General features: G+C 39.7%; 1 protein-coding gene across 1 annotated transcript in view; it reads right to left on the bottom strand.

Annotated features, from left to right (window-relative positions):
* The window catches only part of CCDC38 (coiled-coil domain containing 38), a 39,623-nt gene that overhangs the window by 9,994 nt on the left and 6,361 nt on the right, over window positions 1-23,268 (bottom strand). Inside the window, exons 4-12 of the mRNA XM_059404453.1 lie at window positions 20,174-20,238; window positions 18,309-18,472; window positions 18,117-18,197; window positions 15,326-15,486; window positions 13,823-13,912; window positions 12,600-12,685; window positions 10,541-10,726; window positions 1,734-1,885; window positions 323-458 (exon numbers count right to left, since the gene is read on the bottom strand). Coding sequence (XP_059260436.1) covers window positions 323-458; window positions 1,734-1,885; window positions 10,541-10,726; window positions 12,600-12,685; window positions 13,823-13,912; window positions 15,326-15,486; window positions 18,117-18,197; window positions 18,309-18,472; window positions 20,174-20,238 — 1,121 coding nt within the window. The remainder of the gene's footprint in view (window positions 1-322; window positions 459-1,733; window positions 1,886-10,540; window positions 10,727-12,599; window positions 12,686-13,822; window positions 13,913-15,325; window positions 15,487-18,116; window positions 18,198-18,308; window positions 18,473-20,173; window positions 20,239-23,268) is intronic.

The following is a 23,268-nucleotide window of genomic DNA, read 5'->3' as shown; positions in this document are numbered from 1 at the left end:
CAAAATGGTCATAAGCAATGAACTACTTCATGTATATACACTCTAAAAGAAATGTATCTATGGGGGGGAAAGGTCAGTATCAGATCTTGTAATAATTAGAGCAACATTTTAAGAGAGTCCCATTGCCAATTTGAATGCTTTCTACTCTGTAAATTGATTATTGCATACTGATATGATAATCCCAAACTGGTTTTCTGCCTCTGTCATCAGCCTAGGATTTGTGGTGTGCTTTAACTCCCCACTCCAATGCTTAGTGGACAGGGAATGCACATTATTATTAATATGAGCCAAAATAAAATTACCATAGGCAAAGAAGGATTACCTGAGTGTCTGACTGAAATTCTCCAAAACTAAATAGCCTGGACCTTAATTCCAGTTCTGCTGCTTTTTCCTCTTCTCTCTCACAGCTAGCCTTAAGCATTTCCTTGTGCTTCAGAAGAAACTCTATGTTGCTATTTCTATGGCAAAAGAAGAAAGAGACCCTTGTCTGTAATTTCTGGTTTAGAAATAAATCATCAATCAGGACTTTCAACACTTTCCATATCATGTATCAACATCCTATGTCTAGCAAGCCAAACACAAGTTCGTAGTTTAAGACTTCGTCAAATTACATGCAACTTTTCAGGTAAAATGAGAATAGTAAATTCATAAATACTGCCTTTAACTTCCACCAGGAAGCATTTTCTTCCTGTGGTTCCTCTGAAACCCTCCAAATAACAGCAGAGATGATGTGTCAGGAAGCCGAGTTGTGATGTGATCTAGAGATAGATTCTGTTCTGACAGTGCTTTTCCTGCCCAACCTACCACATCGTCCCCAAAACTCATATATGTCAGGGTGAGAGCACCATATGTGGTAAGGATTGGGGGAGAGGATACAAGGGTGAAAAGGATACACTAGTGGTAATGGGGTGGCTATAAAATCATGATTTGTAGGGTTTTAACTTTTGAGTAAGTTAATTTGTTCCAAAGTTCAGCGTAGTTTCACCCACTGTTTGAAAAGACTGCCATCTTTTGCCCCAGAAAACTTCCTAAAGAGGCTTTACACATTTTTATAATGGGTAGATAAACACATTTAGTCTCTGCAATTCGAAGCTATTTGCCAGTAGCTTCCAATATTCCTTCCAATTATATAAAATTTTACGGAAGTGGCTTTGTGAGTCATCAAATCCAGCCTCCTTCCCCTGACAGAAATCCCTTTTATGAGAGGCCAGCTCTCTCTACATATGTACATTATAAAATGCTATAATATTTGAGGCACATAACTTTGTTGAGAGTCATACCAGGGAAAAATGCATAGATTAGGATTATCATCCAAAGCCTGATTTGATTCATTGGATGGTAGAGTGAAAACTGCCCCAAACAAAACCTAATGAGTTGTGGGATCACTGTGCTGTATGCCTGAAACTAATGTAACACGTGTGTCAACTCTATTTCAATAAGAAAAAAATTAAGACAGTACCTTTTAATTCTTTATAATCTTTCAAACTACCTTTTATTTTTGCTAGTTAGGAAGATATTTTGACAAGTAAAAGGAAGTAGAGACTAAAATGAAAGTCTATTCTGTGTAAATATAACTTCTACATTTTATACCCTATAATTTAAGTTACTATTAATAAAAATCCCACCCTAAATCCAGAGAGAGCCTGAGGAAGGTTCACTTAGGAATAAGAAGGAATCTGTCTCAGGTTAGAGTCTGCTTAATGGAATAAATCTACTTGTTCTTAATAACTTACATTTTATCCTGTATAAGTTTTTCTCTTTTATTTACATCTTCAAGATTTTCATCTACATCTTGGGAATATTGTACCAAAGTTAGATTCTGCTCTTCCAGCTCTGTGAGGACTTGAAGTAACTCTTCTGGTTCTTTGAAGTAAAGCTCTGGCTCCTAATCAGTCAGTAATGAATATAATTCACTTAAAAATATGCTACTTAGACTTATCTAGAAAAATACAGTGAGGAAAAGGAATGCCATTCTGATTATGAGGGAGGTAGGCAGAGAAGGGCAAAAGAGCCTATCTCCATGACAGCTGGACTTCAGGAAGAGGACATTTAGGGTGCTGGGGGAGATGCAAGGCAATATAGAAGGAAAAAAAGAAGATAAGGAAAACAGAAGAAGGGATGGAGAAGAGTAGGCCAAGGCAGGAAGAAGGGGAAAATGGGTCAAGGGAAAGGCAGGAAAGGGAATAGAAGAAAGAAAAAGGAGGCTAAGTGAAGGTCATTTTCTCCCTCCATTTTATTTTATATTTTCCCAAAACTTAATAAATATACATATTACTTTAAGTTTAATTTTTAAAAAGATGGCATGGGTATTTCACACCATGTTCATCATATTGACTATAGCAAAGAGGTCCATTAATGGATGAACGGATAAAGAAAACATAGTATTGCCATACAAGGGGATATTATTCAGCCTTAAAAAAACAAGGAAATCCTAGCACACACTACCACATGGGTGAATCTGGAGGACATTAGGTTCTGTGAAAAAAGCCAAGTTTCAGAGAGACAAAACTGCATGATTCCACTTTTATGAGGTATCTAAAGTAATCAAACTCTTAGAAAGTAGAACCGTGGTTGCCTGAGCTACAGGGAGGGAGAATAGAGAGGTTCAGTGGGTTCAGGTCTCTGTTTTGCAAGATGAAAAAGTTCTAGAGATCTGTTGCACAAAAATGTGCATATAGTTAACACTATACTGTACATTTAAATATAAAAATGGTTAGGACGATAAATTCTGTTACTTTTTTTTTTAACCGCAATTTTGAAAAAAGATCACTTGTATAAGATGTGTTATATGTAATAAGGGATGGCGTTTTGAAGTGTTTTTTTGTTTGTTTGTTTCTTGTGAGTGTCTGTGGTTATATTCAGGATGGGGTTAGCTCCAAGTCAGTCTAGTAAAATAAAGGGCTGTTTTGTGGAAAGTAGATTTGTCTTACAGTACAGCTACACAGCATATATCAAGCGCCATTAAAATGATAAGCAGTCAGAAAGTGACTATTTTGTGCTCTGCAGGAAGACTGTAGAGAATATATATATCTCCTAAATTATTACTTCTTATAAACATTTTTCATTAGATGACAAAGATGAACTATAGATGCAACTGGGAAACAGCATCAAAATTGTCCCTACTAAAAAGTTGTGGAATATTTGGAATAGGAAATTTTAATTTTTAAAAAATATTTTATTTCATTTTCTTTTCTTTTATTAATTATTTTTATTAACATATAATGTATTATTTGCCCCAGGGGTATGGGTCTATGAATCATCGGGCTTAAACACTTCACAGCACTCACCATTTCACATACCCTCCCCAATGTCCATAACCCAACCACCCTCTCCATACACCCCCTCCCCACAGCAGCCCTCAATTTGTTTTGTGAGATTAAGAGACTCTTAGGGTTTTTCTCTTTCCTGATCCCATCTTGTTTCATTTTTTCCTTCCCTACCCCCTAGACCCCCCACTCTGCCTCTCAAATTCCTCATATCAGAGGGATCCTATAATAATTGTCTTTCTCTGATTGACATATTTTGCTCATCATAATACCCTCTAGTTCCATCCATGTCCTTGCAAATGGCAAGATTTCATTTCTTTTGATGGCTGCATAGCATTCCATTGTGTGTGTGTGTGTGTGTGTGTGTGTGTGTGTGTGTGTGTGTGAGAGAGAGACATCTTCTTTATCCATTCATCTGTTGATGGACATCTAGGTTCTTTCCATAGTTTGGCTATTGCAGACATTGTTACTATAAACATTCCGGTGCCCATGCTCCTTCAAATCACTACATTTGTATCTTTAGGGTAAATACCCAGTAGTGTGATTGCTGGGTCATAGGGTAGCCCTATTTCCAACTTTTTGAGGAACCTCCATACTGTTTTCCAGAGTGGCTGCACCAGCTTACATTTCCACCAACAGTGTAGAAGGGTTCCCCTTTCTCTGCATCCTCTCCAATGTCTGTCATTTCCTGACTTGTTAGTTTTAGCCATTCTGACTGGTGTGAGATGGTATCTCATTGTGGTTTTAATTTGTATTTCCCTGATGCTGAGTGATGTTGAGCATTTTTTCATATGTCTGTTGGCCATCTGGATGTCTCCTTTGCAGAAATGTCTGTTCATGTCCTCTGCCCATTTCTTGATTGGATTATTTGTTCTTTGGGTGTTGAGTTTGATAAGTTCTTTATAGATTTTGGATACTAGCCCTTTATCTGATATGTCGTTTGTGAATATCTTCTCCTATTCTGTCAGTTGTCTTTTGGTTTGTGACTGTATCCTTGGTGTGCAAAAGCTTTTGATCTTGATGAGGTCGCAGTAGTTCATTTTTGCCCTTGCTTCCCTTACCTTTGGCGATGATTCTAGGAGGAAGTTGCTGTGCCTGAGGTCAAGGAGGTTGCTGCCTGTGTTCTCCTCAAGGATTTTGATGGATTCCTGTCCCACATTGAAGTCTTTCATCCATTTTGAGTCTATTTTTGTGTGTGGTGTAAGGAAATGGTCTGGTTTCATTTTTCTGCATGTGGCTGTCCAATTTTCCCAACACTATTTGTTGAAGAGACTGTCTTTTTTCCCTTAGACATTCTTTCCTGCTTTGTTGAAGATTAGTTGACCATAGAGTTGAGGGTCTATTTCTGGATCTGTGTGTCTATTTTTGTGCCACTACCATACTGTCTTGATGATGACAGCTTTGTAATAGAGCTTTGAAGTCTGGATTGTGATGCCACCAACTTTGGCTTTCTCTTTCAACACTCCTCTGGCTATTCGGGGTCTTTTCTGGTTCCATATAAATTTTAGGATTATTTGTCCCATTTCTTTGAAAAAAAAAATTGTTGGTATTTTGACAGGGATTGCATTAAATGTATAGATTGCTTTAGGTAGCATAGACATTTTCACAATATTTGTTCTTCCAATCCATGAACATGGAAAGCTTTTCCATTTCTTTGTGTCTTCCTCAATTTCTTATGAGTACTTTATAGTTTTCTGAGTACAGATTCTTTGCCTCCTTTGTTAGGTTTATTCCTAGGTATCTTATGGTTTGGGGTGCAATTGTAAGTGGGGGTGTCTCCTTAATATCTCCTTATTCTGTCTTGCTGTTGGTGTATAGAAATGCAACTGATTTCTGTGCATTGGTTTTATATCCTGACACTTTACTGAATTCCTTTATGAGTTCTAGCAGTTTTGGAGTGTAGTCTTTTGGGTTTTCCACATAAAGTATCATATCATCTGCAAAGAGTGAGAGTTTGCCTTCTTCTTTGCTGATTCAGATGCCTATAATTTCTTTTTGTTGTCTGATTGCTGAGGCTAGAATGTCTAGTACTATGTTGAATAGCAGTGGTGCTAGTGGACATCCCTGCCATGTTCCTGATCTTAGCAGAAAAGCTCTCAGTTTTTCCCCATCAAGAATGATATTCACTGTGGGTTTTTCATAGATGGCTTTGATGATATTGAGGAATGTACCCTCTATTCCTACACCTTTAAGAGTTTTGATCAAGAAAGGATGATGTAATTTGTCAAATGCTTTTTCAGCATCTACTGAGAATATCATATGGTTCTTGTTTGTTCTTTTATTAATGTATTGTATCACATTGATTGATTTGCAGATGTTGAACCAACCTTGCAGCCCAGGAATAACTCCCACTTGGTTGTGGTGAATAATCCTTTTAATGTACTATCGGATCCTATTGGCTAGTATTTTGGTGAGAATTTTCACATCTGTGTTCATCAAGGATATTGGTCTGTAATTCTCTTTTTGGATGGGGTCTTTATCTGGTTTGGGGATCAAGGTAATGCTGGCCTCATAAAATGAGTTTGGAAGTTTTCCTTCCGTTTTTATTTTTTGGAACCGTTTCAAGAGAATATATATTAATTTTTCTTTAACTATTTGGTAGAATTCCCCTGGGAAGCTGTCTGTCCCTGGGCTTTTTTGGGGGGGGAGGTTTTTGATGACTGCTTCAATCTCCTTACTGGTTATGGGTCTGTTCAGGTTTTCTATTTCTTCCTGATTCAGTGTTGGTAGTTTATATGTCTCTAGGAATGCATCCATTTCTTCCAGATTGTCAAATTTGCTGGTGTATAGTTGCTCATAATATGTTCTTATAATTGCTTGTATTTCTTTGGTGTTGGTTGTGATCTCTCCTCTTTCATTCATGATTTTATTTATTTGGGTCCTTTCTCTTTTCTTTTTGATAAGTCTGGCCAGGGGTTTATCAATCTTATTAATTCTTTCAAGCAACCAGCTCCTAGTTTTGTTGATTTGTTATACTGTTGGGTTTGTTTGTTTGTTTCTATTTCATTGACTTCTCTTCTGATCTTTATTATTTTTCTTCTGCTGCTGGGTTTAGGCTTTCTTTGCTGTTCTTTCTCCAGCTCCTTTAGGTGTAGGGTTAGGTTGTGTACTTGAGACCTTTCTTGTTTCTTGCGAAAGGCTTGTATGGCTATATGCTTTCCTCTCAGGACCACCTTTGCTGTGTCCCACAGATTTTGAACAGTTGTGTTTTTATTATCATTTATTTCCATGAGTTTTTTTAATTCTTCTTTAATTTCCTGGTTGACCCATTCATTCTTTAGTAGGATGCTCTTTAGCCTCCATGTATTTGAGTTCTTCTCAACTTTCCTCTTGTGCTTGAGTTCTAGCTTCAGAGCATTGTCGTCTGAAAATATTCAGGGAATGATCCCAATCTTTTGGTACTGGTTGAGACCTGCTTTGTGACCCAGGATGTGATCTATTCTGGAGAATGTTCCGTGTGCACTAGAGAAGAATGTGTATTCTGTTGCTTTGGGAGGGAATGTTCTGTTTATATCTGTGATGTCCATCTGGTCCAGTGTGTCATTTAAGGCCTTTATTTCCTTGTTGATTTTTGCTTGCATGATCTGTCCATTTCAGTGAGCCGGGGGTGCTAAAGTCCCCTACTATTATTATATTATTGTCAATGTGTTTCTTTGATTTTGTAATTAATTGGTTTATATAGTTGGCTACTTGCATGTTAGGAGCATGCAAATTAAATTGTTAAATCTTGTTGGACAGACCCTTTGAGTCTTGACCCTTGAGTCCTTCCTCATCTCTTATTATAGTCTTTGGCTTAAAATCGAATTTATCTGATGTAAGGATTGCCCACCCAGTTTTCTTTTGATGTCCATTAGCATGGTAAATAATTTTCCACACCCTCACTTTAAATCTGGAGGTGTCTTTGGGTCTAAAATGAGTTTCTTGTAGACAGCATATGGATGGGTTTTGTTTTTTATCCATTCTGATACCCTCTGTCATTTGATTGGGACACTTAGCCCATTTACATTCAGGGTAACTATTGAAAGACATGAATGTAGTGCCATTGTATTGCCTGTAAGGTGACTGTTACTGTATATTGTCTCTGTTCCTTTCTGGGCCATTTTTAGGCTCTCTCATTGCTTAGAGGACCACTTTCAATATTTTCTGTAGGGCTGGTTTGGTGTTTGTAAATTCTTTTAGTTTTTGTTTGTTCTGGAGGCTTTTTATCTCTTTTATCTCTTTTTATCTCTTTTATCTCTCATGTTTTCAATGATAGCCTAGCTGGATATAGTATTCTTGGCTGCATATTTTCCTCCTTTAGTGCTCTGAATATATCATGCCAGTTCTTTCTGGCCTGCCAGGTCTCTGTAGATAAGTCTGCTGCCAATCTAATATTTCTACCATTGTATGTTACAGACTTCTTGTCCCAAGCTGCTTTCAGGATTTTCTCTTTGTCGCTAAGATGATGGGGTGTGGACCCATTTTTATTGATTTTGAGGGGGGTTCTCTGTCCCTCTTGGATTTTGATGCTTGTTCCCTTTGCCATATTAAGGAATTTCTCTATTATAATTTGTTCCAGTATACCTTCTGCCCCCCTCTCTCTCTTTCTTCTTCTCTGGAACCCCAATTATTCTAATATTGTTTTGTCTTATGGTGTCACTTATCTCTCGAATTCTCTCCTTTTGTTCCAATATTTGTTTGTCGCTCTTTTGCTCAGCTTCTTTATTCCCCATCATTTGGTCTTCTATATCACTAATTCTCTCTTCTGCCTCATTTATCCTAGCAATAAGAGCCTCCATTCTTGACTGTGCCTCATTAATACCTTTTTTATTTCAGCTTGGTTAGATTTTAGTTCTTTTATTTCTCCAGAAAGGGGTTTTATTTCTCCAGGCAGGGTTTCTCTTATATCTTCCATGCCTTTCTCGAGCCCAACTAGCACCTTGAGAATCATCATTCTGAACTCTAGATCTGACATATTATCAATATCTGTACTGATTAGGTCCATAGCCGTCAGTACTGCCTCTTGTTCTTTTTTTTGGTGAGTTTTTCTGCCTTGTCATTTTATCCAGATAAGAATATATGTACAAGAGAATAAAATACTAACAGGGTGGCAAAGATCCCAGAAAAATGTATGCTAACCAAATCAGAAGAGACCCCAAACTGAGGGGAGAAGAAAGGAGGTAAAAAGAAAAAAAAATATATATATATACAGAGCTACCCACTTTAGGAGTTTTTAGGAGTATTTTTAAGAGTATTTTAGGAGTATTTTGGTCTCTTAGAAGAAACTACCTCCCCAAATTTTAAAGAAAGTAAACCTTATATATATATACAAAAATAAGAGTAAACATAATGAAGGGATGGAATATGACTGTAAAGATGAAAAATTTAAAAACGTTCTAAAAAAAAAAAAGAATTGATAAGATAAGTTGGTTGGAAAAAGAAAGAAGAAAAAAAAGTGGGGGCGAGAATGTGCTCAGGCTGGAGACTAGAACAAAGCCTGTACTAGATTTAGGGTATATTTTGATCTATTAGAAGAAGTTATATCCCAAAATTTTTTAGAAAAAGTAAAACCCTATATGTATACAAAAAATAAGGTTAAATACAACGAAGGATAAAATATGACTATAATAATGAAGGTTTAAAAAGATTTTTTAGAAAGGATTGTTAAGATAAACTAGTTAAAAAACGTTAAAAGAGAAAGAGGGAAATTTTTAAAAAATATAAAAAGAAAAAAATAAAATTAAAAAATTTAATTTTACTTTGCAAGACTAAAGGATCATGGGGAGAAAGCCTTGAATTTCATGCATTGCTTTCCCCTAGCTCTGGAGTTCTGCTGTTTTCCTTGATCAGTTAGCTTGTTCTTGGCTGGATGTTCTTGTTAATCTTCTGGGGGAGAGGCCTGTTGCAGTGATTCTCAAATGTCTTTGCCTGAGGCAGAATTGCACCACCCTTGCCAGGGGCTGGGCTAAGAAATCTGCTCGAGTTCTCTCTTGGGAGCTTTTGTTCCCTGAACGTTTTTCGTAGAGCTCTGGAAAACGGGAATGAAAATGGCAGCCTCCCAATCTCCAGCCGGGAGGAGCTGAGAGCTTGGGTCTCCACTCCTCAGTGCATCTTCAGAGAAAAGGGGTCAATCACTCCCATCTTCCTGGTCTCCGGCTCTGCTCTGGGTTCACCCAGCCTGTGATCGAGCGTTTCTATCTCTGATGCACAGCCCTGTTTGGAGTCTCCAACCCCAGCAGATTCCTGTTTCCAGAGGAGGAAGGTGAGTCTTCCCAGACCTGCCACTTGTGGGGTCCCTGCTCGAAGAACAGTGGTCCAACTGTGCCGCAGATCACAGTTTAAGGTAATTCCGAGCTGAGAGCTCACTCCTCTACTCTGTCTCTGTAGTTGGCTTCCCCCACTCCAATTTCTGGGAGCTCTGCCACACTCCAACACCCCCGATCTTTCAGTGACCCTGCAGGTCCTGAGACTACACTGCCCTGCGAGGGCTTACCGCCTCCCTTACCCCTCCCCCACTTAGCCTCTGGAGCGATGTCCCTCAGTGGAGCAGACTTCTAAAAGTTCGGATTTTGTGATCCACTGCTCTGCTGCTTGCCAGGATCCGGCCCTGCCCCCCACTGTCTATTTTCCCATCGCCCAGGATTCACTTCTCCGCACATCCTACCTTTCAGAAAGTGGCCAATTTTCTGTTCCTAGAATTGCTGCTTATCTTCTCTTAGATCTCCTGTTGAATTTGTAGGTGTTTGGAATGGTTTGATAACATCTAGCTGAACTCCTGCGACCTGATGTCATTTCAGTCTGCTACTCCTCCACCATCTTAGATTTTATTTATTTATTTGACATAGGGAGACACAGCAAGAGAGAGAACACAAGCAAGGGGAGAGGGAGAAGCAGACTTCCCACTGAGCAGGGAGCTCGATGTGGGGCTCAGTCCCAGGACCCTGGGATCATGACCTGAGCTGAAGGTAGACAATAACAGAGCCAGCCAGGAGCCCCTAGGAAATTTTAATTTTAAAAGAAAAAAATGAGCTCTAGGGACCCCTGGGTGGCTCAGTTGGTTGGACGACTGCCTTCGGCTCAGGTCATGATCCCAGAGTCCCAAGATCAAGTCCTGTATCGGGCTCCCAGCTCCACGGGGACTGCTTCTCTCTCTGACCTTCTCTTCACTCATGTTCTCTCTCACTGTCTCTCTCTCAAATAAATAAAATCTTTAAAAAAAAAAAAAAAAGAAAAAAATGAGCTCTTATTCTCGTCACCAAATACAGTATTTAAATTAAAAAAGATAATCTTGTTACCAGATCATAGTCCATATCATTCTCTAAAAATAATTCCGAGCTGTCTTCTGAACTGATGCTCTCAGTGTGGCTGTAAAAGAAAAAACGTCTGATTTCTGAGCCACTTTCAGTCAACAGATTTGCTTCATTTCTAAATTGTCTTTGGAACCTAACTATAATGTAGTCCTTTTCAGTAGCCTTTTTAGCCTTTTAGGAAACCACTGTTTGCAGGAATCAGTGGATCCCATACATATGCAAAAGAAAATCAGATTCCATCCAGACAGGGGTGACATATCTGAACAAGTGAGACCACAAGGAAGGGCCAAACCATATGGTACCAATTATTTGAGGTGCATTTATAAGAAATCTTTTTAAAGAAACACATGACAACCTACATTGCTGCATCTGTTTTGTTTCTTTTAATGCAGTCTTCTTGACAAACTAAACATGTGCTCTAGTGCTCAAAACAAAGCTTGTTCCCAGAGTAACACAGTATTTTTCTTTTGAAGAGTGGATTTTACTCTTAAAAATATCTTTTTAAAATATCTTCTGATCAGGCTGAGGAATGTTGGTTGGGGGGACAGGAGATGAGGTACACTCTTAAAGAATAATTATGTGGTTTGCATAGAGGCTTTGGAAAAATCCTTTAAGAAGGATAAATTGAAAATGATTGGAAAATTAAAGAGGCAGAGACTAGAGAGAGTAAGGTGGCTGTTGGTGTGATCTAGGTAATGAACATGTTCAAGTAGAAGGTAGTGATGAAGGGAAGAGTGAGTAAATGAGCTGGAGATGGGAGGAAAATCTAGAGATCCATGAAAGAATGAAATCCTGGGAACCATGAGTAGAAAGAGCTACCAGAGCCAAAAAAGAAGGGACAGAGATGACTCCAACATTTGTAGTCTGTGAATCTGGAATAATGGAAGTCATCCTAGTAAGATGGAAAACAGTTAAAGGATGAGCTAAGAAAAAAATTAATATTTGCTTTGTTTGTGTTGAGTTTGAGGGAACAAAATGGGAGCTGCCCTTTAAGGCATGGAAAATAAAGTGTGGGAACATGGAGAAAGATATATACGATACGATAATATGGTATAGACACACTACATATTAACTATCCACTCACTGAATGACATCCAGATTGTTTCCAATTTGGGGCTATAAAGAATAAAATCGCTATAAATATCTTTGTGCAGCTTGTTGTGTGCACATCATTTCCATTTCTCTCGTTGACTCTGTAACAACCCTTACACTGTCAAAAATCTGCATATAACTTTTGACTCCCTCAAAACTTAACCACTAATAGCCAACTGCTGACCTGAAACCTTACCAATAACTTAAACAGTTAACATATTTTGTAGGTTATATGTATTACATACTATATTCATACAACAAAGTAGGTTAAATAAAAGAAAATGTCAAGAAGATCATAAGGAAAATACATTTACAATATTATACTATGTTTATCAAAAAAATCCACATATAAGGGAAAGTGCATAGTTCAAACCCATATTGTGCAAGGGTTTAACTGTGATACTACTCAGCAATATAAAGGAGCCAACTCCTGATAGACCCAACAGCTTGGATGAACCTTCAGAGAATGAATGGTCCGTAAAACATCCATTCCCAAAAGATTACGTACTGTATGATTCCATTTATGTAACAGTTTTGAAATGGTAAAAATCAAAGCGATAGAGAACAGATTAGTGATTCCAGGACTTAAGGAGAGGAAGAGAGAGGGAAGTGGATATACTACAAAGGGGCAACATGAAGAATCCTTGTGATGATGTTCTGTATTTATTTGTACCTTGACTGTACCAATGCCAATATCCTGATTGTGATATTGTACTGCAGTTTTGCAAGATGTTACCATTGGGGGAAACTGGATAAAGGGTACATGGATCTCTCCGTATTATTTCTTGCAACTGTATGTGTATCTACAACTATCTCAAAAAAAAATTAATTAATAAAAGCAAAGTAAAACAGTGACTCTTAAGTGCCACAGAAGTGGAGTGACCTCAGGGTCCCTGGAATTTAGAGTACAATGTCTGTGTTGACTTTTGTCATGTGTGATTGTCATGGATACTGTGTTGCTGGCCCAGATCCTCTCCTGGGGGCCAGTGTACCCATCCTGGTCATCAATATGTTTTCTTAAATAGCCAGGGTTGAGAACTAGTAATTTATTAAATAATGAGTGCTAACGAGTCAACAATCATGTAAGGGGCAAAACAAAAAAGTTTTGTGATCCAATTGCAGCAGTTTTGAATGATGTGGTAAAACTGCAAATGCAGGAGTCAGCAGAGTAGCTTATCTTAGTTCTCTGAGAGAGCCAGGCCCAGGATGCAGAGGGCAAGTGGTTTCTGCAAACAGCAGTGACAGGCACTCATCAAAGAATGCGCGGGGGCCTATGGGAACTCAGCCACCTCTGGAGCACCCGGAAATGGCAGTCACCACCTCCCGTATCTGTTAGGACGGGTATTTGTAGGTGGTCTCTTATGTTGAAGAAAGGCTAAAAGGGATATTTTCTGAAAAACATTTCCAAGAGAGTTAATGAAGTAAGTCCTGTACCTTGATACAGATGATTTCTTACTCTCTGGAATGGACTTCTTGTGTGGTTTTCCTATTCATAATGTCCAGCCAAAGTCCATGTCATTGGTGATGGTGGAGATGAAAAGAAATAACATAGAATTAGAAATGAGTGCTAGTTATTTGGTGCAAGATATTCATTTTTTCTGCATGGATATGCCCATTCTTTTTATTAGAATGATAATAATAGAATGCCTGAGCTAATAGATGCCTGAGCTTATTTATTCTAATGAAATTGGATTCCAGGCCTAAAAAAAAAATCAAAGGTAGTGGTGGGGTGCGGTGGCGGTGCGGGGTACGTACTATCAAAAACATGATATAACTATCGATAGTCCCAAATCAGGGGCATAAATTGTGAAGTATAAATCCTGGTCCTTTTTTTTCTTAAACCTAACCAGGTATATTTCATGTATAATCACAGATTTTTTAAAAAGGCAAAAAATAAAAATGATGAACACTTCAGTTGTTCCATTTTGTGGAGGGGTGTCTTGTGCCGGTTCTCTGCCCCTGACTTCTGTGCCTGTTGTGTCCTTTCATTCCCCTCACCCCCGGAGTCTTGTAATCATGTCAGAGAGAAAGAAATGGAACGCCTCGGTCCCAGGGATTCTGGGACCAAACACCATTTGTTTACCAGGTTAGCTCAGAGGTCCTGGATTTCCAATTTGAGATGGGCACCTTCCTGGTTTTACTTTTGTGAATGAGGTCCCAAATCTCTGGTATTACCTTGGCGATCTCTTTCCACATAATAGTCATCTGAAAATGATATCTTCCTGGGATCCTCAGTACTGCCATCTGTTTTCGTTGTATTTAATTCTAGAAATGAAAAAAGCAGTGGGGGGGGGGGAGAAAAAAGGGGAAAACATTTCTGAGAGGTTTGTCTCATGATACAAGGACAGAAGTATAGGATGGGAGCATTGTAACAAGCAAGTGTATGCTGCTGAAGGCAAGGGCAGAATGGCAGAATGGAGGGGAACTGACCTGCAGGGCACAAGGAGGTCCCTGTTTCCTGCCTCACTCAACAGCCTGATAACTTCTATAATCCCTGCGTCAGCCATTCACTCCTCTAGACTGAGGGGCTCATTGCTTTCTAAGTATCCTCTAGTTAAAGGACAAGTCTAGGAGCACTGAAGTTTAAGCTGCTAAATGCAATTACTTCCTGATTTTCCTTTCTATAGGTTTTCTCTCTCGTCAAACTGTGTTGAGTTTAACCAAGTGCCATCACTGTGCTCAATACTCTGTACACATGATTTAACTTAATAACAGCAAAGTGAGCTGTGACAGCCACCGCTGCTGTGCTGGGAAGTCTTTAACCATCAGCTCTCTGGAAGAGTTCTCCCTGGTTTGTCGTTTACTCGCTTCTGTGGGGTAAATGCTCTTACCCAGGAGTCTCAGGATCAGCCCTCAGCTGAAGACTCCGGAGAGAACTCTCTGTGTAGCTCTCTCCTCTCCAGGACTCTGCTCTGGGAACTCCAGCCCCTATATATATCCTTAGCTCCGTCTCTGCAATTCATGGGGACTGCTGGGCTCCTCCTTCCTCTGCTACATCCTGGAAATGCTCCCCAGGCACTATGCTGAGACCATCATTTGGCTTATCTCATTTGTCTCTCCTCTCTCAAGGATATCTCTGCTTCTCTCCTTGATGCCTGATGCCTGAAACCTTCATATATTTTTCACATTTTTTTTAAGCAGGAGGAGAAGTCTGGTCCATGTCACCCCAGTGTTGCTTTGATTTGTATTCTGTTCACTTATTCGATTCTTACCTATAATAGATCTATTTTGGTCCATTGAGCTGACTTCCTAATACAAGTACCATGGGGTGTTAATTTCTGAGACTCTGTGATAACATATTATATAGTACTTTAAAAGATTAGTAACACCAGGGCATCTAGGTTGCTCAGTGTGTGAGCAACTGACTCTTGATTTCGGCTCCGGTCATGGTCTCAGTCAGGGTCCTGAGATGGAGCCCCACGTTGGGCTCCATGGTCAGTGAGGAGCCTACTTGGGATTCTCTCCCTCTGCCCCTCTCCCCACTAGCACACACTTGCTCTTTAGATAAATAAATAAATAAATAAAATGTTAAAAAAAATATATCAGAGATAGTGGGAATTCTTGTTCAGGTTCTGCTTAAAACAAATTCTGACTGTTTAATAAATTACTCAAATAAATACTGAAACATCTGAAAATTAGGGATATTTACTTAATTGAAATTAAGAACATGTGACTCACTTGTTAGTACCGGAAGACTGACATTCATGCTCTCTCTACTCTTTCTCCTCTGCGCCCTTTTCAGCGCTTGTTGGATTTGCCAGTGTTTTGGAGACAATTTCAGCAGAAAAAATCCATATTTCATGTACTCTCTAAGGAGGAATTCTGTTTTTGCTATTTCACTACTCAAAAGAAATGAAGATATCATTAGAAATATTCATGTGAAAGCATGTTCATTTAAAAAAAGAAAGGTTTCACCAAATTTGTTCCCTTGATTATGTATTTGAATAATAATTTATATAACAAAAATTGTAAGTAGGGTCATAAAAATATGGGTGTCAAGAATATAAGATGAGGGGCGCCTGGGGGGCTCAGTGGCTTAAACCTCTGCCTTCGGCTCAGGTCATGATCTCAGGGTCCTGGGGTCGAGCCCAGCATCGGTCTCTCTGCTCAGCAGGGTGCCTGCTTCTTCCTCTTTCTCTCTCTGCCTGCCTCTCTGCCTACTTGTGATCTCTGTCAGGTAAATAAATAAAATCTTAAAAAAAAAAAAAAAAGAAGAAGATAAGATGAGAAAAGAACCCATAAGAGTGCTACTGAATAAAACATGCCCAGGATATACACACAAGGAATAGACTGATGCAATTTTACTCTTATTTCTGAGGGAAATCTCGTATTAAATTTTAGGCATAGGAAGAAATTAGTAGGCAGCAGATGATGGGACTTATGTGAGAAGAAAAAGAAAACTAACACGAGCGAGCTCCTACTATGGAGTGGGCAATACGCAGGAGCGTGACGGATACCATCGCCTTCTCTGTACAGCACTTTACAATCGGTACCATTCCCACCTTTTGGAAGAAGAAATGAACGACTTGCAGAGTCATCTGTCTAGTAAAGGCAGAGCCAGCACTCAGATGCGCCTGCGGCTGACTCAGAGGCCCAAGCTCTCGCCTCCGCTACCCAGGGACTTGGACTGAACGCTCTCCCCAGCCTTACACTGCTTTCCCATAATCGTGCTACAAAGTGGACCTTGAAGGAATGTTTAAAATAGCCACCAGGGCCCTCATGAAAGAGAGCTCCACCCATTTTCTTCCCAGTGTCCTCAATCATGCCCTCTTCAACATCCTCAGCAGTGTCCCCTACCCCAGCAGCGTCAGCCCCACTACTTCTTGCAGGCGGTGCCTCCTTCCTCCCTGATGGGAGCAAGATTCAAGAGGCAGCAAGCAGCTGGCTTATGCATCACGCTCCAAGATCTTGGGGGCCCCTCATGCTACTGCCACTTTGTTTTTAGTTGGAAATCCTCCCAGAGGCCCTGCAAGAACAGGGTTGAAATGGCTAGCATTGCACAGCTTTCAGGCAAAAGCTTCAGAACAAGATTCCTTCCCCTTTGTAAACAGATGCCCATCCCTACCTGCAGTGGACAACCTTCCCGGGCCATCTCCAGGCCACAGAGAGAAAAAGGAAATAAATAGCAGGCGCCTGCATCCTTTGTGCTGTCCCCAGCTTGTTTTTCATAACCTTTTGCACCTTTCTAGGATGATGATGCACATACACACTAAGCCAGCTCTTTTCAGCAGGGCTGTTCGCTGGGTAGCCATTGTGCATAAACACAGGACTCCGTGCAGGCACAGCGGCTGCTACTCTGGCTCCACAAATAGAACAGAATCTTCTAATTACCCGACAGAGTGAAGGCGGAAGGGAATGCTCCACCTTGGAATAACTTCAACTTTAGGCTTCTAAAATAGAAGAGGCTCCGGAGCCAGGATGTGTTTGAAAACACACATTCTGTTAATATCAACTGGTTTCAAAGAAACTACCATCCGGTTCATTTGCTATATTTTAGACAAGCTGCTGTCCTCTTCTCCAAAAACTCTAGGACTTGGTTTTAGAGGAAGGGTAAGTATCAAATCCTCAAAAAAGATAAAAAGAAAACAAAAGAAGTTATAGTATGACTTGACACCAAGAGTAGTGTCTCCTGGGTCATGAAACTACTGTCCAAGAATGATGATAGAAGGAAGCTTCTTTAGATATTTAAAATTAGACCAAGTGAGATACCCTTGACTACGGAAGAAAACATCCAGGCTTGGGGTGGGGGGGAAGTGGTGGGTGGTATAAATTTATCCCAACTCTCCTTCCTGTAAATATGTCATTATAGATTCTGGCTTTTAATATCAATTCTAGGTTCAACTAAGTAAAACTATAAAAAATCTTGCCAATTATAGTTGAGAGATGGTTGTAAAAATGAATCCCAATTTTAGAGATGTTAAAAATGTGGAAAGAAATATGCCTTCAGGGGCGCCTGGGTGGCTCAGTGGGTTAAGCCTCTGCCTTCAGCTCAGGTCATGATCCCAGGGTCCTGGGATCGAGCCCCGCATCGGGCTCTCTGCTCAGCAGGAAGCCTGCCTCCACCTCTCTGCCTGTCTCTCTGCCTACTTATGATCTCTGTCTGTCAAATAAATAAATAAAATCTTAAAAAAAAAAAAAAAGAAATACACCTTCAGATGAATGAAAGACGGCACTTAGAAAATAATTTGTGGTACACTCTTAACATTGGCTTGCTTCTTTTCAACCAGTTCCTAGGCTTCTACACTGACAAGTCACAGAAACTTTTCGGCCAGAGGTCACTATGCTCTGATATCCAGGCAGAGACAGATGGTCCTTATTTAAAAGAGACAGATTACTTGTTTAAAAATAAGGTTATATGTAGAAAATCATCAGCTGATAAGGAATATTCCCATGAATGTCTTGCTGGGCACAGGGAAGTTTCCATGGGGCTGGGACATTTGAGAAGGAAAAGATGGTGCCCAGGGCTCACCTTTTCACGGCCTGTACCTCCATACTGGCTTTCTTGAGCTCTGCTGTCATTTGGAGTTTGTTAATAGTTTCCTGTGCTGCACTGAAAAGTAACAGGCATTAGTTAGTTTGTTTTGTGTTGTGTTGTATTCTGAGAAACTAAAAAGAAAGAGGGAGGGGAAAAGGCAATTTGGCCCAAGTAACAAAAACGAACATTTTAAGAGCATCTACAGATCGCTGGTCATTTTCTCGAAGGAACTCTTCAAAGGCCATTGCGTCTTCTTGGAGCTTTTTTTCGGCTCTTGTGAGTTGCCGTTCCTTTGCCACCATGTGTTTTTCAAACTTTTTAATTGTATTTCTTTTGGTTGACAGGGCATACTAGGAATATGGAAAACAGAAGTGCAACATTATGCCACATTTCCAGCTCATTGCTAGTACATTTCATCAGTCTGCTAATAAAGGGGAAAGTAACTTGCAAAGCGATCACTTGTATTAGAAATAATAGCATGCCAAGTCTTGAGACCATAGCCTTTATTTTACGAAGGAATTTATTTGGGGACCGTTAAAAGGGAGACTCATTCTTCTTTTTCACTTTTATGAAGAGGCTCAATATGGTTCCCCAAAATCAAAAGGAGCTGCATATCCCCTCAGGCTGTAGCCTAAAAAATAAAAATTAAAACAACAACAACAGTAACAACTATGTATCCCTCCAAAGAGGAGGTCTACCTGGTATGATCCACAGTAGCCCTCCAATATTTCTGGCCATTGGGAAATTGGGTGGTCTGTAGTCACAAAGCCTCTTCTATTAGGAAGCAGCCCAGAACAATGAGGTTTTCACCCTGCTATGCCTATGACACATTCTGCCAAGCTGCCCAAGGGTAGGGGTCTTTAACCAGCCTCCAAGAACTCTGTGTAAATCCCCCAATACAACTTTGATATCTAGCATTTATTTTTTTTATTACAGAATATAAGAATTCACTATGGTTTTTAATGTCATGCATGAAAAAGAAATTATAAATAAAATCCTATACATTATAATATAAATGAATTTAAAATATGTAAATGAGATCATTTTAAAGAAATAACAACTGGGGAGTCAGGGGCCAGACAAAGTCAGCAGGTCTTCAGTAGAGGTGGGACGCATGTGGAGAACAGACTGTAGGGAGAAAAGTGGAGGCAGACCAGTGCTCAGAAGTTGTAACAATAATTCATGCAAGTGATATCGGTAACAGTGGCAGCAGGGGAGGTCATGAAAAGTAGTGTGGGGTATATTGGGAAAAAATACATTTGAAAGCATATTTGGATGTGGGTTGTAGGTAGGAGAGTTGAGGATGACTCCAGTGTTTTGGGCCTAAACAACCGGAAAAATGAAACTGCTGCTCACTACGATAGGGCACTCCATGAGATGCAGATTTGCCGGGGTAGGGAAGAGTATAGGAGGGGCAAAATTTTGGAAATGGGAAGTCCAAGGTGCCTCCTGGGCGTCTAACCAGAGATGTTAAGAACTACAGTTGCCTTTGTGAGTCTGGAGTTCAGGGAAGAACATCGGGTAGAGAAGTAAGTTTGGAAGTTGTTAACAGGAAAGTAGAATTTAAAGCCATGGGCCTGGAGGAGGGTTGATAGAGCATAGGATGAGGGGTGAGTCTGGGGGTGGTCCAACATTTGGAGATCCAGGAGAGGAGGAACAAGAAAAGAAAACCGTGAAGATGTGAACAGCCAGTGACGAGGAAGAACCAAGAGATTGTGGGTCCTGGAAACCAGCCGAAGAAGACATTTCAAGAAAGAGGAAGGGACCGAATGATCTAACTGCTGCTGGGAAGGAAAAGGAAGGAAAAGCAAGACTGTGAGGTGACAATTTGAGCTTGGCAATGGGAAGGTCACTGAGAACCTTCACAAAAGCAGTTTTGGTGGAAGGTTGAGGAAAAAAGCCCAACTGAAGTTGTTTTAGGAAAGGATCAGAGGTGCAATAAATCTGGAGCATGTAATGAAAAAAAGAAGCTGTTGAGGTGAAAATTTGGCAATGCTCTGCCAGAAGTCCTCTGTTTGACTACTGGGAGAAAAAAAAATTATTTTTACTACCTCCAGCAGAAACCTGTCTCTCTGGTCATTAATAAATTCATGAATAGTCCTTTTTGTGTCCGCACCTTCAAAGAAAATTGAAATAGACCTAGGTTTAGTTCATTATCCCTCAAGAGCGCCTATAATATAAAAGCTATATAATTAAATTACTGTATATGGTATGTATCTGACTTAAAAAACTACTATCCCTTCAAATAAAGTTTTTTTCTAATCACTAAAAAACTAATTTCCTAATAGTAACTATCATTTATTTTGTGTCCATCATATTCCAAGAACTTTATTAGACATTTTAAATAAATCATTTTATTTAATCCTAACAATAACCCCAGTGAGGTAGATATTTCTGAAGCCATCCTGTATGTGAGCTCAGAGATGTCAAGACACTTGCCCAAGATAACAAAGCTAACACGTGGCAGAAGGGGCATATGACTCCGAAGCCCGTGCTGAAGGAGACGGAGCTGTTTTAAATCTTGGTGTTTTGACCAATCAGGATATCAAACCAAAGTCCTTTGGCAAAACATGTGTGGGGATCACAAACCAAATTTACGGCAGGAAGGAAAAAGATGACAACTAGCTTTACTATCTAATAATAAAAAAGACTAAGTTTCCTTTTAAGGTTTCTTCATTCTGGAAAAATTACATATAGGCTGCATTTCAACAATGTTCACTTCATGAAAAACAAACAGAATTTGGTATAGAACAAAGTCTCCTGATTAAAACATAGATAAAAGTAGAAATAAAATAATGTTTCCTGAATAACCAGTGAGCCCGTACTGCCCTGGGAAGCCCAGAGTCCCGTTGGGTCGTATTCTGCCCCCGCCTCTTAGCAGCTATGAGGACCTGAGTAAATTACTCAACCCTCTCCAAGCCTCAGTTTCTTTGTCTGTAAAAATGAGGATCCTAACTGTGGTAGATTGTATTATTGTTCCAAACTATTTCCTGCCCCTCTGCGGAAGAAGATCATCTCCCCCTCCCCTCACTGGTGTTGGGCTTGACCACTGACTTGATTTGGCTCATGGAACGCCAGTGGCAGTGACCTGGATGGCTTCCAGGCAGAAGTTTTAAGAACCACCACTGGTTCCCTTTTCCTCCCTCTGCTGTAACTCCAGCAACATACCAGTCAGGGGCTGTTCCTTCAGTGCAGGGCCCAGTGAAAAGCACCAACGTCAAAAGGTGAATGACAAATAAACTTATGTTGTTGCAAGCCACTGAAATTGAGGAATGGTTTATGACCACAGCAAAAATTAGTCCAAGTGGGTGATTACTATTACCTCTACCTCATAGTGGTATTATGTGAAGAAGGAAGTGAAGCAACATTTTATAAAACATAATAACTTCTTTTTCTTAGACAAAGAGAGAATGAGAGAGAGCCCATGAGCTGGGAGGGGCAGGAGGAGAGGGAGAGAGAATCTTTAGCAGGTCCCACATCCAGTGTGTCAAGAGTAGAAGCTTAACTGACTGAGCCACCCAGACACCCCAACACATAACTTCTTAACAATTGTTAGCTATTATTAAAAATACAATTGCAATGAGTAATCACTTAATTTTTCCAGATCAATAGTAGCAATATAATGATTATTTTAATCATAAAAAATAGTTCTGTAATTATGGGTGACAATAAGCCTTGGAGTCGGACAAGTATTGGTTTGAATTTCGCATCTACCTAGTGACCTTTAATTAGTGATTCAATCCCACTGAGCCATTTCATCAGAGGAGGAGAAGAGAAACATCTAACAGCATTTTGTTGAGGATTAGATAAAGTAACATGTGAAGATAATAAGCACCTAGCTATAATGGTTTTCTTTTTAATACATAAAACCTTTTTATTATAGAAGTCCTCAACATTCGGGGCGCCTGATTTGCTCAGTCATTAAGTGTCTCCTCCCTTCAGCTCGAGTCATGATTCCAGGGTCCTGGGATCCAGCCCTGCATCGGGCTCCCTGCTCAGTGGGGAGCTTCTTTCTCCCTCTCCTGTTCCCCCTGCTTGTGCTCTTTCTCTGTCAAATAATAAATATAATCTTAAAAAAAAAAATCCTCAACATTCATAAAATGAACTGCCCTGTACCTATCACCTACTTCAACACAATCAGCATCTTATCTCTCTTGTTTCATCTATTGCTATCCCTCATTCCCCCCTCACTGGAATATTTTAAAGCAAATCCAAGCCACCATTATCATTTAATCCATAAATACTTTAGTATGTAACTCCATCAGATAAAAAAGCTTTAAAACATAGCCATAATATAGCTATAATCCCCCCCAAAATGAACAATTCCGTAGTATCATCTTATACCTAGTCTGGGTTCAAATTTTCCCAGTGGTCTCAAAAATAATTTTTTAGAATTAAAAAAATTAAGATCTAAACACAAATCAATTTGGTTGGTATAGCCCCTAAAGTCAACTTTCTATCTATAACTGCCATCCCTACCCACTTCCACCCACACACGACCTTTTCTCCATGCCATTTACTGGTTTAAGGAAACAGAGCAAGGGCGCATGGGTTGTTCAGTCACTTAAGCGCTTCACTTGATTTTGGCTCAGGTCATGACCTCTGGGTCATGAGATCGAGCCCTACGTTGGGCTCCTTGGAGGCATGGAGTCTGCTTAACATTCTCTCTCTCCAATCCCCTGCCCCTCTCCCACCCCCTCTTTCCCTCTTTTAAAAAACAAAACCAAAATGAAAACCAGACCAATTTCCCTGTAAAATTTCCTGTATAACGGATCTGGCAGATTGCATCCTCATGGTATTATTTAACATATGCTCAATCGCCCATGTTTATTTGATCAGATTCAGGTTCAATTTACCTAAAGAATATTTTTAGTAGAAAAGAAGCATGAAAGTGCTTACTGTCGCTTTCGTTCAATCACTTATGATGGGTCACATGAATTGGAATACATTTCAATTTTAAAGATCCTATACTGTCCATTTACTAAATATTAGAGTCATGCTTACCATTTTAGGCTACTTTAACATGGTACTATCTGGCTGAGTTGATGTGATTTTATTCTTTCTGTGATCTTTATTCTGGTAATTCTGAAAGATTCTGATGTGATCTTTATTCTGGTAAATAGACTGGTTATAGTGGGTTTTCCAC

This window comes from Mustela nigripes, chromosome 6 (assembly GCF_022355385.1).
Source record: "Mustela nigripes isolate SB6536 chromosome 6, MUSNIG.SB6536, whole genome shotgun sequence".
In the NCBI taxonomy this organism is placed as follows: domain Eukaryota; kingdom Metazoa; phylum Chordata; class Mammalia; order Carnivora; family Mustelidae; genus Mustela; species Mustela nigripes.
This window is presented reverse-complemented; position numbering and strand designations above follow the sequence as displayed.